The 18,149-nt window shown below is 50.1% G+C and overlaps 1 protein-coding gene and 1 pseudogene across 4 annotated transcripts; one reads left to right on the forward strand and one right to left on the reverse strand.

Moving 5' to 3' along the window:
* The first annotated feature begins 4,504 nt into the window (after positions 1-4,504).
* Positions 4,505-16,966, forward strand: RBM14 (RNA binding motif protein 14). 4 transcript variants are annotated; one of them, XM_055267144.2, is made up of 3 exons: positions 4,505-6,683; positions 13,852-13,962; positions 16,085-16,966. In XM_055267144.2, the coding sequence occupies exons 1-3, from the start codon at positions 6,347-6,349 to the stop codon at positions 16,105-16,107; spliced, it is 471 nt and encodes a 156-aa protein (XP_055123119.1). In that variant the 5' UTR covers positions 4,505-6,346; the 3' UTR covers positions 16,108-16,966. The 4 variants fall into 4 exon arrangements, with proteins under 4 accessions (XP_055123119.1, XP_055123207.1, XP_055122873.1 ...); XM_055266898.2 differs by having other exon boundaries at positions 4,523-6,683; positions 13,852-15,313; XM_055266969.2 differs by lacking the exon at positions 4,505-6,683 and adding an exon at positions 6,807-7,188 and having other exon boundaries at positions 13,852-15,313.
* On the reverse strand, positions 4,586-4,712 carry LOC129461073 (uncharacterized; annotated as a pseudogene).
* Positions 16,967-18,149: the final 1,183 nt, after the last annotated feature.

Consider the following 18,149-nt stretch of genomic DNA (forward strand, 5'->3'; position numbering starts at 1 on the left):
TTCCTGGGTTCAAGCGATTCTCCTGACACAGCCTCCTGAGTAGCTGGGATTACAGGTATGTGCCATGACGCCCAGCTAATTTTTTTTTTTTTTTGAGACGGAGTCTCGCTCTGTCACCCAGGCTGGAGTGCAGTGACGCAATCTCGGCTCACTGCAAGCTCCGCCTCCCGGGTTCACGCCATTCTCCTGCCTCAGCCTCTCCAAGTAGCTGGAACTACAGGTGCCCGCCACTACGCCCGGCTAATTTTTTGTATTTTTAGTAGAGACGGGGTTTCACCGTGGTCTCGATCTCCTGACCTCATGATTCGCCCGCCTCGGCCTCCCAAAGTGCTGGGATTACAAGCGTGAGCCACCACGCCCGGCCTTTTTTTTTTGTATTTTTAGTAGAGATTGGTTTCGCCACGTTGGCCAGGCTGGTCTCAAACTCCTGACCTCAAGTGATCTGCCTGCCTTGGCTTCCCAAAGTGCTGGGATTATAGGTGTGAGCCACCATAGCCGACTTATTTTTTTTTTTCTTTCTTCCTTCCTTCTTTTCTTTTCTTTTTTTTTTTTTGACATGATCTCTCAGTTTGTTGCCCAGCCTGGAGTTCAGTGTCATGATTATCGTAGCTCTGTGCAACCTGAAACTCCTGGGCACAAGCAAGCTTTTTGCCTCAGCCTCCCAGCTGGGACCACTAGTGCACATCACCATGCCTGGCTAATTGCTCTTTTTCTTTTCTTCTTTTTTTTTTTTTGTTTCAGACAGAGTTTCACTCTGTTACCCAGGCTGGAGCACAGTGGTATGATCTCGGCTCACTGCAACCTCCACCTCCCGGGTTCAAGTAAGTCTTGTGCCTCAGCCTCTCAGGTAGCTAGGATTACAGACACGTGCCAGCACTCCCGGCTAATTTTTTGTATTTTTAGTAGAGATGGGGTTTCACCGTGTTGATTGGGCTGGTCTTCAACTCCTGACCTCAAGTGATACGCCCACCTCGGCCTCCCAAAGTGCTGGGATTACAGGTGTGAGCCACTGCGCCGGGACTAATTTTTGTATTTTTTGAGACATGGGGTCTCCCTGGGTTGCCCAGGTTGGTCTCAAACTCCTGGGCTCAAGTGATCCTCCTGCCTTGGCCTCCCAAAGTGCTGGGATTATAGGCTTCAGCCACTGCGTCTGGCCAAACTTCTTTTTTTTTTTTTTTTTTTTTTGAGATGGAGTCTTGCTCTGTCTCCCAGGCGGGAGTGCAATGGCGCGATCTCGGCTCACTGCAAGCTCCGCCTCCCGGGTTCATGCCATTCTCCTGCCTCAGCCTCCCGAGTAGCTGGGACTACAGGCGCCTGCCAACACGTCCGGCTAATTTTTTGTATTTTTAGTAGAGATGGGGTTTCACTGTGTTAGCCAGGATGGTCTCGATCTCCTGACCTCGTGATCCGCCCGCCTCGGCCTCCCAAAGTGCTGGGATTACAGGCTTGAGCCACCGCGCCCGGCCCAAACTTCTTACTATATGTTTTACATTGTGTTCAACACTTGTTATTGCTGAAAATGGCCTTATCCTTCATACATACTTGCCAAGAGAAATTTTTATTAGAGACAAGGTCTCACTGTGTTGTTCAGGCTGGAGTGCAGTGGTGTGATCACAGCTCACTGCAGCCTTAGCCTCCTGGGCTCAAGTGATCCTACCACCTCAGCCTCCAGAGTAGCTGGGACTACAGGCACACACCACCACACCTGGCTAATGTTTTAAATTATTTTCATATAGATGGGGTCTATGTTTCTCAGGCTGGTCTTGAACTCCTGAGCTCAAGTGATCCTCCTGCCTCAGCCTCCCAAAGTGCTAGGATTACAGGGATGAGCCACCACACCCATCCCCAAACTTACAATTAAAAAACTCTTACACCTAAAAACAAAAATGTGGTAAAGCCAGTTATTTTATAGGTAAGGAAGATGATATTCATAAGTGTAAAGAATCTAGCACATTGGGAGGCTGATGCTGGAGGATCACTTGAGGCTAGGAGTTTGAGAGTAGCCAGGGCAACAAATTGACCCCCGTCTCTACAAAGTAAAAATTAAGGCCGGGCACAGTGGCTCAAGCCTGTAATCCCAGCACTTTGGGAGGCCGAGGCGGGCGGATCACAAGGTCAGGAGATCGAGACCATCCTGGCTAACACGGTGAAACCCCGTCTCTACTAAAAAAATACAAAAAATTAGCCAGGCGCGGTGGCGGGCGCCTGTAGTCCCAGCTACTCGGAGAGGCTGAGGCAGGAGAATGGCGTGAACCCGGGAGGCGGAGCTTGCAGTGAGCCGAGATCGCGCCACTGCACTCCAGCCTGGGGGAGAGAGCAAGACTCCGTCTCAAAAAAAAAAAAAAAAAAAAAAAAAAAAAATTTAAAAATTATCTGGGGATGGCTGGGAATGGTGGTTCATGCCTGTAATCCTAGCACTTTGGGAGGCTGAGCTGGGCAGATCATGAGGTCAGGAGTTCAAGACCAGCCCGGAAGGTCCAGGCTGCAGGGAGGCATGATTTCATCACTGTACTCCAGTCTGGGCAACAGAGCGAGACTCCGTCTCCAAAAAAACAAAACAAACCAACCAAACAAACAACAACAACAAAGAAAAAACCTGCAAACTTTTCTTTGAGATCAGCCAAGCCAAACTAGACACTTTACAGATGAGAAACTCAGTGAGGGCTGCAGGAGGGAAGAGGGTTGCCCACCTGGACCATAAAACTGAACTAGGGCTAATTTAACGCTCTTTCCATTATTCCAGATCAAGGAGTCAGATCCTTATTCAAGCCCCAGCATTCTGATTTGCCAGGTCTGTGAAGTTTGGCAAGATTCTTTACATCTCTTTAATTAATTTATGTATTTAGAAACAGAGTTTCACTCTTCTGCCCAGGTTAGAGTCCAGTGGCACCGTTACAGCTCACTATAATCTTAAAATCCTGGGCTCAAGCGATTCCTTCCTCCTCAGCCTCTCAAGTAGCTAGGACTACAGGTGCACCACCACCCGCAGATATATATATATATGTGTGTATATATATATGTGTGTGTATATATATGTATATGTGTATATATGTATATATGTGTGTGTATATGTGTATATATGTATATATATGTGTGTATATGTGTGTGTGTATATATATATGTGTGTATATATATACACACACACACACACACAAATATGTACATATGTATTTTTTGAGATGGAGTCTCACTCTGTCACCCAGGCTGGAGTGCAGCAGCCACGATCTCAGCTCACCGCAACCTCCGCCTCCTGGGTTCAAGCAATTCTCCTGCCTCAGCCTCCTGAGTACCTGGGATTACAGACGCACACCACTATGCCCAGCTAATTTTTTGTATTTTTAGTAGAGACGGCGTTTCACCATGTTAGCCAGGCTGGTCTCGAACTCCTGACCTCGTAATTTGCCTTCCTCGGCCTCCCAAAGAGCTGGGATTACAGGCGTGAGCCACCCCGCGCAGCCGCTGGCTAATTTTTAAAAAATTTTTTTTAGAGATGGGTTTTGGTCGTTGCCCAGGCTGGCCCCAACCTTCTGGGCTGAGGCCATCTCCCTGCCTCACCCTCCCAAAGTGCTGGGATTACAGGCATGAGCCACCACACCCAGCCTAAAATTAGTTTTACCTGTTTCTTTTCACCTTTTAAAATGTGGCTACTAGAAAAATTAAAAGCACCTATGGGTCTCACTGTGTTAACGTGAGACCCCACCCACCGGGTGGGGTGACTCATACCTGTAATCCCAGCACTTTGGGAGGCCGAGGCAGGCGAATCACGAGGTCAGGAGTTCGGGACCAGCCTGGCCAACATGCTGAAACCCCTACTAAAAATGCAAAAATTAGCCAGGCGTGGTGGCGTGCGCGCCTGTAATCGCAGCTACTCGGGAGGCTGAGGCAGGGAAAATTGCTTGAACCCAGGAGGCGGAGGCTGCAGTGAGCTGAGATAGCGCCACTGCACTACAGCCAGGGTGACGAGAGTTAAACTGTCTCAATAAATAAACAAATAAAATGGCTATGCTTACTGGGTAGCTAGGGGTTTGCTGATACCCTGTTCTGGGAATACTGCCAGCAGTTTGGATTTCAGGAGATACCAGAGTACTGCCCCTTTTCTTTTCTTTTTGAGACGGAGTCTTGCTCTGTCGCCCAGGCTGGAGTGCAGTGGTGCGATCTTGGCTCACTGCAAGCTCCAACTCCCGGGTTCACGCCATTCTCCTGCCTCAGCCTCCTGAGTAGCTGGGACTACAGGCGCCCGCCACCATGCCCAGCTAATTTTTTGTATTTTTAGTAGAGACGGGGTTTCACTGTGTTAGCCAGGATGGTCTCGATCTCCTGACCTCGTGATCTGCCCGCCTCGGCCTCCCAAAGTGCTGGGATTACAGGCGTGAGCCACCTCGCCTGGCCCAAACACATGCCATTTCAATGGCCTTGTGCTACAGAACTCCCACCCTCCTATTCTGCTCTCTGTTCCAGGCTCTGGCCATATTGGGCTTTTTTTTTTTGGAGACGGAGTCCTGCTCTGTTGCCCAGGATGGAGTACAGTGGCGCGATCTCAGCCCATTGCAACTTCCACCTCCTGGGTTCAAGTGATTCTAGTGCCTCAGCCTCCTGAGTAGCTGGGATTACAGGTGCCAGTCATCACGCACGGCTAATGTTTTGTTTTCAATTAGCAATAATTGCGCCTCGGATAAACCTCATTGGCTATGATACTGCCACTGAGCAAAGCTAATGTTTTGTAGTTTTAGTAGAGACAGGGTTTTACCATGTTGGTTAGGCTGGTCTTGAACTCCTGACCTCAGGTGATCCGCCCGCCTCAGCCTCCCAAAGTGCTGGGATTACAGGCGTGAGCCACTGGGCCTGGCCCATACTGGCTCTTGACTCTTCCTTGAACCAGCCAGATTTGCTTCTGCCCCAGCACTCCGACTTGTACTTTCTGGCCGGCGTGATCTTCCCTCAGAAGATGGCTTAGTTCCTTTGATTACGCCAAGTCCTCATCACCATCTAACACGCTTATGTTTTACTTATTTCTTGCCTGTCTCCCCACCATAAGATCCAAGAAGGTTGGGATTTCTGTCATTTTTTTTTGTTCACTGCTATATTCTTGGTGGTGTCCACATGGTAGGTGCTATTTGTTGACTGAACACGTACGCAAATATTTCCCTGAGTTTGTCACATATCTATGTTTTTGATGTTGTCTGCCATGCAACAATCTTATTTACATACTCGAATCTGTTTAAAAAAATTTTTGAGATGGAATCTCACTCTGTCGCCCAGGCTGGAGTGCAGTGGCGTGATCTTGGCTCACTGCAACCTCCGCCTTCCGGGTTCAAGCGATTCTCCTGCCTCAGCCTCCCAAGTAGCTGGGATTACAGGCGCGCACCACCACGCCCGGCTAATTTTGTATTTTTAGTAGAGACGGGGTTTCACCATGTTGGCCAGGCTGGTCCTGAACTCCTGACCTCCGGTGATCTGCCTGCCTTTGTCTCCCAAAGTGCTGGAATTACAGGCGTGAGCCACCAGTCCCGGACTAAAATTTTTTTTAATAAGGCTCAACTTTTGCTTCCTGCAGAATTAATTTTCTCGTTTATTAAACTGTTTATTATGAAAATCTTCAAACATACAATAGCGTCATTCCATTATTTCTTGACTGGGAATTCCATCAGGGCAGAGGCCTTTGATTTTTCACCGTCTGCCAGCAGCTCAGCAACCCCAGGGAATGTTTCCAAAGAATGAATTAATGGCATGAGGGCTTCTCCGGGGCCTGCCTCAGGTCCCCCCGCGGTGCCCAGCACAGTCCCGGGAGCCGTTTGCCGACTCAAGGCGCCGGTCCTGGTTTCTCCCGCCAGGCCCGGCCTTTCCCCGTACACTCACGCGGCCACCTCCAGGCGCGAGTTTGGACAGGGCTTCCAGAATGGCAGGAGCCCTGACTTTCAATTGAACAAAGTTTTTCCTGGGAGCCCGCCGGTCGCAGCCCCACCCGGGCCAGAAGCCGCCTTACAGACTAGGCCTCTGCTGCCGGCGCCGCTCGCGCGCGTTCTTCCCTCTTCAGCCCTCCCTCTCCTTCCCAACCCCCCTCCCGCCACGGGCCGTGGCGGTTGGTCGTCCCTTTCCCACCCCCTCAGCTAACGAGCGGGCTCTAGGCCCTCTGGGATTGGCTGTGCCTGAGCGCATCTTCCCTCAGCGTTTCTGATTGGTCGCTGGACGCGCGGGATGCGAGTCCCCATTGGCTAGGCCAGGGCGCCTGCGCGGCGGGGTTCTCGGTCGCCAGCCATTCCTGGGGAGGACTGCCGGTCGTTCGGACGTCTAACCTGTCGCTGGAGGAGAGGTCCGGGCTCTCCGAGAAGGCGGCTGCGGCGACAAAATGAAGATATTCGTGGGCAACGTCGACGGGGCGGATACGACTCCGGAGGAGCTGGCAGCTCTCTTTGCGCCCTACGGCACGGTCATGAGCTGCGCCGTCATGAAACAGTTCGCCTTCGTGCACATGCGCGAGAACGCGGGCGCGCTGCGCGCCATCGAAGCCCTGCACGGCCACGAGCTGCGGCCGGGGCGCGCGCTCGTGGTGGAGATGTCGCGCCCAAGGCCTCTTAATACTTGGAAGATTTTCGTGGGCAATGTGTCAGCTGCATGCACGAGCCAGGAACTGCGCAGCCTCTTCGAGCGCCGCGGACGCGTCATCGAGTGTGACGTGGTGAAAGGTAACGCGGTGGCGCGCTCGGGGGCGGGGGCGCGGGCGCGGGCGCGCTCGGGGCACTCTGCCTGTTAGCCACGCCCCTTACCCGGGGGTCGGTCACTGCGCGGTTGGGAGGGGTGGGGAAGTGCGCGGGAGCAGGTCGGAGGTGTTGGGGGCGCGTTGGGTAGAGCCACCCTCCTCCCCTGCGGTCCAGGAACCGTCCACCAAGTAGGAGGAAGCGGCTCTGGGTGGGTGCGGCGGCCACTGCGAGCCAAGCTACGGGGCCGGGGACGCGCCTGAGAGCCTTGCGAGTGTACCGGGGGCGCGCCTTCTCCTGGTCTCCTGGGCCTGGCACCCAGCGGAAATTGGGAAGTGACGGGCACAAGCCGGATCATGAAGCGGGGAAGATTTCTCCACTTCCCCACTTCCTCTCCAGACGTCGGTCAGAGCAAGGGAAGAGGGAAAAGGTGGGGGCTGACGCCCCAAGGCCGCCCTCCTGTTCCCTCCCGATGAATGTGCTCAAGCGGAAGGTAACGGGGCCCTTGGACGTTTCTCGGGCTGGGGTCTTTTAGTCTTGTCTGGCATGGGTCTACTCATGGGCACAGTTACACTTGGGTAAGAGAGGGGCCCCTTCCGAATCACTTTGGCCTTTCAACGTTAGGTAGGTTAGGCGTGGCAGCTCTGTGCTTTCCTCCTCCCTCAAACTTGGGATTTTTCTTTGGGCTCGATTTTACATCTGTCAACTGGAAACCCCAGCCTTTTGCATGTGCAAGAAAGCTTGTTTTATGAAGTCCCCTTCTGCGTGGTCTTTACGTGCCAAGCCAGTGCCCTAGGGCAGTGTCATTCTTTTATAAGCTTGGTGACTTTGCAGGGGGGCATACTCTGGCTGAGGGGGTCCTGGGGAGGAGTCTGTGAGAGGTCTTCATTAAACAGTGGCTAAACACGATTTACTGAATCAGTAGTAGTCATTGCTTGAGTAGTCTAATCCTCAGGGCAGATCCCTATTGCCTTTTCTTGGAGAAAAATGTGTCACCATAATTTAAGCCTGACTAGGGACCCAGTTGACTTTTTCATAGCCTGAGTTTTATCCCTTAAGCTCTTTATCTTTTACATTGGCAAGGTTTGGTGGGACAGCCCTTGTGTATGTGGCCAGTCTCTGCTCCACTTGGGAACAGATCAGAGTTAACTTTGCCCTGTCATTTTGGAAGATGCAGCCTGGGAGTATCTGATGCCCTATTCCTGGTGGGGTCATACCTGCTCATACCCTGTGTGATAAGTTTCAGGGATAGGAAGTAAATGTGAGTGCAAGTGCTTATTTATCCCACCAAGATATTTCATTTGCTGTCCTGGAAAGGCACATGTTTGGGGCCATTCCTAGTCCTTTAAGTGGGGGAAATAAAAAGGGTCATAGTGTCCACTACTAGGAACAAGTCCTTGTTCTGCATTAATACTGCATTCTATTTTCCTCAACTCAGGTTGTACAAGTCCACGACTATCCGGAATCGGGCTTTCCTGCTGGGTGCTCTGAGGCAGGCTGTATGGTGCATGGATTTTTGCTTTTGTTTAGAGTAAAAGTGGGGGAGGGTCTCAGATTGGGTACTTGTCCAGCAGAAAGATGGGGTATATGAGTCTCATTTGTGAGAGTTTTGTGTTTAATTGACTTAGCAAGTTTCTTTTGTGGTTGTTAGGTAGAGTGGCTACTAGATTGAGAGTCTAAAGTCAAACATCTGAAGGGACAGTCTCCCTGGAACTCAAGCTTCTTGCTTGCTTTCAGGTGGTAGAGAAAGTCAAAAATTTGCCTGAATTTGCTTGGGACCCAACACCAAGTGACAATGCGGGTGAAGTGCATAACTGCACATGAATTTTTAGAACTCCTGGCTGACTCCTTGTGAGAGTTAGAGAGAGTTTTGTGCATTTTGTTCCTTTGTAAACATTTGATTAGCAAAAATGCATTGACTTACTCAGGGAGTGGTGGTCAACTATTTGCAGTTATATTGTTGTGTAACAGAGCTCCTGATATACTTCGATGTAAGAGTCTGGGAAAGATTTGAACATCATATCTTCCACTGATGTCTTTTTATCTGTTTGTGATGACGGAAAGTGAGGGTTGAAAGTTGGGAGTGTAGTAGAAGCGACTGGCTCTCCAAAGAGTGTACTCATTTCTTGTGCTGGGAATGGTCATTTGATTGAGTCTCCTTGTGTTGGCTTACAGGGCTTTGAAAAGCACAGAAGCTTGGTGTTGTACCGGACAACCAGCTCTGTTTTATTTCACAGGGAAAAAAAAAACAACATAGTTGCTTGGTTACTCCAGGAGCTTAGATAGGATTTGTAGAACAGAAATCTCAATAGCAACAGTGGATTGTAACCACTCCACAGCTTCCTCCTGTTGGGTGTTCAAAGATGAACAGCTTCCGGAAACATGTACAGACTTGTGGGGAGATCTGAAAGACAAAAGAGGAAAATATCTTCTCTTCATTTTTGTGAGTGACTGTTTCTTCTTCCTATACAGAGCTCTGTAGTTTCAAGTTTAAGATTTTTTCTTTCTTTTCTTTTTTTTTTTTTTTTTTTTTTGAGACGGTGTCTTGCTCAGTCGCCCAGGCTGGAGTGCAGTGGCGCCATCTCGGCTCACTGCAAGCTCTGCCTCCCGGGTTCATGCCATTCTCCTGCCTCAGCCTCCCAAGTGGCTGGGACTACAGGCGCCCGCCGCCAAGCCCGGCTAATTTTTCGTATTTTTAGTAGAAACGGGGTTTCACCATGTTAGCCAGGATGGCCTCGATCTCCTGACCTTGTGATCCGCCCGCCTCAGCCTCCCAAAGTGCTGGGATTACAGGTGTGAGCCACCGCGCCTAGCCCTCAAGTTTAAGATTTTTAGTCTTAAGATAGGAGAACTTGTTTTTCTGGATTCACTTAACTTTGTTACTGGAGGACTTGTGATGCCACCAGACCATTTGGAGATCTCTGTAAAACATTACTTGATAGTCCCAATGCAGTGATTTCCTTCAGAGTTTCCTTGAATTAGATCTCTGGGCAAGAAGGTTCCTGGAATTTTTCAGATCTCTCGTTTTAATGGTCTTAGGAGTACTTGGGTGTTAGGGCATCTTTAATCTAGCTAGGTCTGTGCTTTGCTGCTTACTGTGATGGGGCTTATCACTACTGGATGCAGTTGAGTTAGCTGGGCAACCTATTCACACTTTCCCCTCCAATGTCAGGCTTAGAAACTTCCTGATACAATTTGGTTACAATTGTATCAGATGGATTTTTAAATTTTGTATTTATTTTTATATTATTTATATATTTATTATTATTTTTTGAGACAGTCTCGTTCTGTTGCCCAGGCTGGAGTGCAGTGGTGAGATCTTGGCTCACTGCAACCTCCGCCTCCTGGGTTCAAGCAATTCTCCTGCCTCAGCCTCTCAAGTAGCTGGGACTACAGGCCACCACACCTGGCTAATTTTTGAATATTTAGTAGAGACAGGTTTCACTATGTTGGCCAGGCTGGTCTTGAACTCCTGACTTCAGGTGATCTGCCTGCCTTGGCCTCCCAAAGTGTTGGGATTACAGGTGTGAGCCACCATGCCTGGCCTGGATTTTTAAATTTTTTGACCAGTTATAAAACTTATTTGGGTAGTCATTTGAATCGTACATGTGGAATCTCAAGTTTCAAATTTCACCACTTGGTCTGAATAAAACCCAGCTAAGGAGGGAAACAGACAATGGGATGTCCAAATGCTCTTGTAAGCCCATGGAAGTTTTTGTCTCATTCTAGTGTCAGGAATTTGTGGATAGAATAATCAGGACTATTAGAATTGTTCCTTGATAATTCCCTCAGAATGTCTGGAGGCCCCTCCCTGCAACAAGTGCCTATGAGCTCCAGCAACTCTGCTTCCTTTTCACTTTGGGCCTTTCTGCTTGCCGTCTCCAGGTGGTTTTGCCATTCCCGAGGATTACCTCAGCCTCTGGTTTTTATTTTTTATTTAAAAATTTTTAAAAATATTTATTCATTCTTTAGGGTCTCGCTTTGTTGCTCAGGCCAGAGTGCAGTGGTGTGATTGTGGCTCACTGTAGTCTTGACCTCGTGAGCTCAAGCCATCCTTCCACTTCAGTCTCCCAAAGTATTAGGATTACAGGAGGGAGCCACCATGCCTGGCCCAGCCTCTGCTTTTAAAGGGCTTTTAGGTCACATGCTGGTTGTTTTTTTTTTTTTTTAAGCTTACTCTACCCAAAGTGGAGATGAAGGATCACAGGACAACTTTAGTGCCTTATGGCTAGGCCAAAGGAAACACGTAGCTTTTCACAGGTGGGGTAGATAAGGCTCTGGCCATGGGAGTGTTGAGGACAGAGTTGTGATAATTCATTTTGTTCCTTTTTTTTGAGACGGAGTTTCTCCGTTTTTGCCCAGGCTGGAGTACAGTGGCACGATCTTGGCTCACTGCAACCTCCGCCTCCCGGGTTAAAGTGATTCTCCTGCCTCAGCCTCTTGAGTAGCTGGGATTACAGGCACATGCCACCACGGCCGGCTAATTTAATATTTTTAGTAAAGACGGCGTTTCACCTTGTTGGTCAGGCTGGTCTTGAATTCCTGACCTCAGGTGGTCCACCTGCCTTGGCCTCCCCAAAGTGCTGGGATTATGGTGTGAGCCACTGCGCCTGGTCTCATTGTGTTCTTTTATCATCTGTGCCAGGTTCTAAGTTTGCATGGCATTGTGTTTTGCTTGAGATAAAAGATAATATTCTATAGGGAAATAAATCTCTGGTTATTTCTAGGTTTGAATAATCATAATTCCTTATTCTGTAGCTGTTCATATCTTACAAGGCACTTTTGTCTTTTCTCTTGTACCTCTTAACTTTGAGGTAGGTAGGATAGATGTGTCGGAGGAAATAAATGGTAAGTTTCTTTTTATTTTTTTTTGAGACAGAGTTTTGCGCATGTCACCCAGGCTGGAGTGCAGTGGCATGATCTTGGCTCACTGCAACCTCCTTCTCTTTCTTCCGGGTTCAAGTGATTCTCCTCCCTCAGCCTCTGGAGTAGCTGAGATTACAGGTGCCAGCCACCACGCCCGGGTAATTTTTGTATTTTTAGTAGAGACGTGGTTTTACCATGTTGGCCAGGCTGGTCTCGAATTCCTGACCTCAGGTGATCCACCCACCTGGGCTTCCTAAAATGTTGGGATTACATGTGTGAGCCACCGTGCTTGGCCAGTTTTTTTCTTTTCTTCTTTTTCTTTCTTTCTTTCTGTTTTTTTTGAAATGGAGTCTTGCCGTGTCACCCAGACTGGAGTACGGTGGTGCCATTTCGGCTTACTGCAGCCTCCACCTCCCAGGTTCAAGTGATTCTCCTGCCCCAGAGCCTCCCGAGTAGCTGGAATTATAGGTGTGCACCACCACACCTGGCTAATTTTTGTATTTTTAGTAGAGACAGGGTTTCACCATGTTGGTCAGGCTGATCTTGAACTCCTGATCTCAGGTAATCTGCCTCCCTTGGCCTCCCAAAGCCCTGGCATGAGCCCCTGTACCTGCCTCAATGGTAAGTTTCCTAAGATCTTATAATAAGTTAGTGATACCTGGGTCTGGAACTGAGACCATTGAATTCCTAATTAAGGATCCTTTTTGTGCTGTGCCACACTTCTGACTTCTACTTATTGATTGTATTTTTTTCCCCATTATCCTGAGTTTTGTGTCATTGTCTTCAAATCCAGGGAAATGACTTGTTCTGTAGGAGCAGCTAGATAAGGCATCCCAGTACGAAAGTTTCTAAAAATGAGGACCCTCGTTTGGAGGTTTTAAGAATGTTTCTTATCTTAGTATTGTCATCTAGGTAGCTCTTTGTTTCTTAAACTGATGTGACAGATAGCATCCTGGTACTTGGATACTATCTAAGAGTAGCCACAGGTTGAGAATGGAGCTAAGCTCAGAGGCTTATTTCCTAGGGGCAGGATTCTCTCCTTCAGATTCTGCCTGTGCTTTGTGCTTTGTGAATGTGGACATGAGAATTTCTTTCCATTCCTTCATTTCCTGAAGTTTTCTCCTTCTGTGTGGTAGATAAGTATAACTTTGAGACCAGCATCCTGTCTTCTCCTACCATAGCTTATTCAGATCATAATGAGAGCTGCAGGGGTAACCTGCTTAGCAGAGCCTGTTAGCTGCAGTAATTGCAGCTTCATACCTTATAGGTGAGAAACCAGATCTTTCTGGTAAGCAGTCTGCTCTGTGAACAGAAGCCCAAGGTGTAAGGTATACCTCTGTCCCTTAAAGAGGAAACAGTGGAGGATGCAATGTGGTCTGGGACAGGGGGATTGGGCATGAACTCAGTCAGTAGGCTTAGTTTCTATTCCCATACCTCATTGGCTTACACAGGGTCCATCTTCTCTACTTCTAAGCCTAAATTTTTAGTCATATTACACAGTCCTGCCTTATACCTTGACTTCTCAGGGATAGATTGTGTAGCAAAGGGGCATTGGAAGAGCTGTGATTCTCGTCCTGACTCTAACACACTTTGAGTGGAGCAAGCCATATAAAAACTCTGAGCATGTATGTATGTCCACCTGTTAAATGGAGGTAATGATTCTTTGCCCTGCCTACCTTACAGGATTGTGAGGCCCAAATGAGTTCCTCCTGTACCTGAGAGTGCCTTGAAAACTTGGGAAGTACTGTGAAAAAGTGGAGAGATCATATTGGAATGTTGTGAACTGCTTGCTTGTTGCAGTCTCTCTTGCCTTAATTGGACATGGGCTGAGAGATGGGTCATACCAAAACGTGAATGGTCATTTCCAGTGTTTTGAGAGTTAGGCCTCAAAAGTGAGCTAGGCCTCAAAGCTGTTTGGTGAGACTGAGTGATCTAGGAACCCTTTCTGCATTTTGTTCTGCCGGTTTGTACTTACAGGAGATGTGAAGATTTTTATCCTGTGTTGCAGTTCACCTTTGCTCCTTCTTCTCTCACCAGGAAGTTGGGTGAGGTGGCAGGGTTTGTAAAGGGGAGAATGGGAAGAAGGCTGTAGGTAAAGATGACTGCTTGGGACAGTCAGAAGCTTTGTTATATGGGAGCTACATTTTATGACATACTCCTGGAGAGGAGGGTTTGGAGGCCTTGGAGGTAGCTGGCAACAGCTGGGTGCTGTTGTGTGTCCAATTTGGGACCCATCAGGTAGCATGCCCTGCCCCCCTAATTGCTAACCCTCTGTCTGCTGCTTTATCAGACTACGCGTTTGTTCACATGGAGAAGGAAGCAGATGCCAAAGCCGCAATCGCGCAGCTCAACGGCAAAGAAGTGAAGGGCAAGCGCATCAACGTGGAACTCTCCACCAAGGGTCAGAAGAAGGGGCCTGGCCTGGCTGTCCAGTCTGGGGACAAGACCAAGAAACCAGGGGCTGGGGATACGGCCTTCCCTGGAACTGGTGGCTTCTCTGCCACCTTCGACTACCAGCAGGCTTTTGGCAACAGCTCTGGTGGCTTTGATGGGCAAGCCCGTCAGCCCACACCACCCTTCTTTGGTCGCGACCGCAGCCCTCTGCGCCGTTCACCTCCCCGAGCCTCTTATGTGGCTCCTCTGACGGCCCAGCCAGCTACCTACCGGGCCCAGCCGTCAGTGTCACTGGGAGCTGCCTATAGGGCCCAGCCTTCTGCCTCTTTGGGTGTTGGCTATCGGACTCAGCCCATGACAGCCCAGGCAGCCTCTTACCGCGCTCAGCCCTCTGTCTCCCTTGGGGCACCATACAGGGGCCAGCTGGCTAGTCCTAGCTCCCAGTCTGCAGCTTCTTCACTCGGCCCATATGGTGGAGCCCAGCCCTCAGCCTCGGCCCTTTCCTCCTATGGGGGTCAGGCAGCTGCGGCTTCTTCGCTCAACTCCTATGGGGCTCAGGGTTCCTCCCTTGCCTCCTATGGTAACCAGCCATCCTCTTACGGCGCCCAGGCTGCCTCTTCCTATGGGGTTCGTGCAGCTGCTTCTTCCTACAACACCCAGGGAGCAGCTTCCTCCTTAGGCTCCTACGGGGCTCAGGCAGCCTCCTATGGGGCCCAGTCTGCAGCCTCTTCACTAGCTTATGGAGCCCAGGCAGCTTCATATAATGCCCAGCCCTCGGCCTCTTACAATGCCCAGTCTGCCCCATATGCTGCACAGCAGGCTGCTTCCTACTCTTCCCAACCTGCTGCCTATGTGGCACAGCCAGCCACAGCTGCTGCCTATGCCAGCCAGCCAGCAGCCTACGCCGCACAAGCCACTACCCCAATGGCTGGCTCTTATGGGGCCCAGCCGGTTGTCCAGACCCAGCTGAATAGTTATGGGGCCCAAGCATCAATGGGCCTCTCAGGCTCCTATGGGGCTCAGTCGGCTGCTGCGGCCACTGGCTCCTATGGTGCCGCAGCAGCCTATGGGGCCCAACCTTCTGCCACCCTGGCAGCTCCTTACCGCACTCAGTCATCAGCCTCATTGGCTGCTTCCTATGCTGCCCAGCAGCATCCCCAGGCTGCTGCCTCCTACCGCGGCCAGCCAGGCAATGCCTACGATGGGGCAGGTCAGCCGTCTGCAGCCTACCTGTCCATGTCCCAGGGGGCCGTTGCCAACGCCAACAGCACCCCGCCGCCCTATGAGCGTACCCGCCTCTCCCCACCCCGGGCCAGCTACGACGATCCCTACAAAAAGGCTGTCGCCATGTCGAAAAGGTACTGTATGCCCCCCCGCCTCTGCCCCCAGCCGGGGCTTAGGGCAAGGGGCTGAGGTTGGCAGGGGAGGGAAACTGGAGGCATTGGCCCCTCCCTCGGTCTTCTCTATTTCTGTGGGATGTCCAGAGGCCGAGGGGAGCAGTGTCTATGAACTTTTCTGGTCACCAGGGTTCAGGTGGAGCATAGTGCTCAGCCTGGGGTGGTACCTGCTAGTCAGGCCAGGCACAGTCACCTGTCTAGGCTAGCTCAAGTGTCATTGGAGCTACTGCCTGCAGGACCGTGGCCCATATCCTTTCCCACTGTCTCAAGGATCCTTAAGCCTATTACGTGGTTGTCCTGGCTTTGGCAGGGATGGGGGTTAAAGAGTAGTCCCTTTGGCATTCACTGGCTAAAGGCAAGTTTATGAGGTGCGTCCACTGTGGGAAGTTGGGGACCTTGCTTTCATCCGCCGTTCTGTTGATAACCAAGGTCTTTCTCTGCAGGGCCCAGGGGCGGAGATAGTTTGCTGTGGTGTGGGAATGTAGACCAAAATCCACCTTGGCTAGTTCAGAGGGGAGGACTTCAGTGGAGGGTTTGATTTCCCACTGAGTTGAAGCCAGGCTTGATTTTTTTGGCCTGGATAGGGTGATGAGCCTTCTGACAAAAGGAGACCAATCTCTTGGAGACCAATGTGATCACACCCTCCCTGTCCCCATTGGCATCTCCCCAATGCCCACCTGGAGTCCTCCCCTCAATTGTCTCATTCACCAACTGTCTTCTTCTCTCGACTAGGTATGGTTCCGACCGGCGTTTAGCCGAGCTCTCTGATTACCGCCGTTTATCAGAGTCGCAGCTTTCGTTCCGCCGCTCGCCGACAAAGTCCTCGCTGGATTACCGTCGCCTGCCCGATGCCCATTCCGATTACGCACGCTATTCGGGCTCCTATAATGATTACCTGCGGGCGGCTCAGATGCACTCTGGCTACCAGCGCCGCATGTAGGGCCATCCTGGGATTGGGCACCACAGGGAGGGAGGGAGAAAAGAGGTGGGTAGGGTTACAGATCCAGGTTATAACTACTCTGGCCCATATCTTTCCTGGTTGCGGTTTTTCATCCCCTCTACCATGTGGGCCTTCCCCAGGAGATGATCCTTTTGAGTGTTCGGCAGTAACCTACTTTGTTCCTTCGCCTCAGCAGCAAATCTTGCTACTGGCTCTAGATCTGCGGTTTCCCCTCTACCTTGCCTCCCGTCTCCCCAGAATGGGAATTTCTTTTATGTTTTTATTTTTTTCCTGGCTCCCTTTTATTTTTGTGCGCGATATTTAAGGTCGTCTGGATGGGGAAGCAACCTGCAGCTGAGGTCGCCGGCGCCTTTTTCTTTTTAGATGGGAAGGAGGCCAGGAAAGGGTTAGCTTAACCATTTCCTATGCGCCAAGCTGTGCCAGCAGTCCAGGGTACCCTGACTGTTCCTCTGTAGACTGTTGAGACTGAGTTCCTGTTGGGACAGTCAGTCGGTATGTATCCAAGTCCCTGCTGACCACTAATGTTCTAGCTGATGGTGAGCGGCACAGTCCCACTTCCCCATCTCCCCAAGTAGGTGGTGTTAGAAAACGTTAATTTTTTTCCCTTTTGTATGGACTACAAATAAAACTTGGGGCAATTTGCAGTTTGGAAACCTGGTTGTCATTGTCTTGATTGCATTCAGTGTCAAAGGAGCCAATTTGACATCCAGGAAGACCTGATAGCTAAAGGGAAGGCAGTCAGAGAACCCAGGACTGGTGAGGAAAGGGGTTTGAATGTGGGAATTAGAAGGATTGCCCTGTGGCCCAGAAGGATTTAGCTCATCGTCGTCCTGCTAGCCTGCCATCTTTCAGACTTTCCAGGGCAGGTGGCCTGGTCCTCAGCCTTCAACTTGAGTTAGTCACACCAAAATGCAGTAAATAATGCCCATTTTCCTCTGCCTGTGCTTGACCATTTTCACTGACTTTTCTCCAGTTCAGGAATAACCTGTGTTCCAATGGGATGGTTCTGGGGTTTGGCCTCTCAATAAGTGGGGAATGGGCTGCCATGGTATTTACAGGCTAGTAGATCCTTTAGGTAGTAGGCTCGAATGAGTGCTGGGGCTGGGACCCAGAAAGGAACCAGTAGTGGAGTGGGGGTAATGGCATTGCCTGATACTGCCCTATGGTTGGAATAAGGAAGGGCAGAGAAAACTTGAAGCAGGTATGGGGCATTCTGGCCATAGAGCTCGTATTTTGCCTATTGAGCTGTACCATGGAACATCCTCCTGTGTCCTGCCAACCCCTGCCATTATAGTCACTGGAGACTCCTTTCCCTATCCCTATCTGTTAGGGTTTTCAGATGTCCTCTTCGCTGGGTTTATATTTGAAGGTGTAGAATCTGGGAAGGGGTGGAGTGCAAGCATAACCAAATAGGGATGCTAGGGTTGGGTGGGGAATTGAGGACTCTTTCTGTGCTTTTATTGTAGGGCTGGGGATTGAGGATCTGGGCAAAAAAATAAGACATTTCCAACCAGGGACAAAATGGAGACTTGGGCTTAATGATGGATAAATGGAAGACTGGTTGAGTGGGATGATAATGGGAGAACTTACTGATGCTCCTTTGGGAAAAGGGGCTTTAAAGACTCGATTTGGGAGCCTACTGGGGCAAGGCGACTTTGGGGAGGTGTACGTGTCAGTCAAGTGGAGGTCAGGTGGGTTATGTTCTGCCTCCTTCACTGGCTTCATATGAACTTGCCTGTGACAGAATATCTTGCCCTGGATGTCCTCTTCTCTCTTGCCATTGTGCAAAAGCATTCGATCTTATGACCGTGAGTTCTTATTTGTGGATGCTAACTG

This window comes from Symphalangus syndactylus, chromosome 1, assembly GCF_028878055.3.
Source record: "Symphalangus syndactylus isolate Jambi chromosome 1, NHGRI_mSymSyn1-v2.1_pri, whole genome shotgun sequence".
NCBI classification, from domain to species: domain Eukaryota; kingdom Metazoa; phylum Chordata; class Mammalia; order Primates; family Hylobatidae; genus Symphalangus; species Symphalangus syndactylus.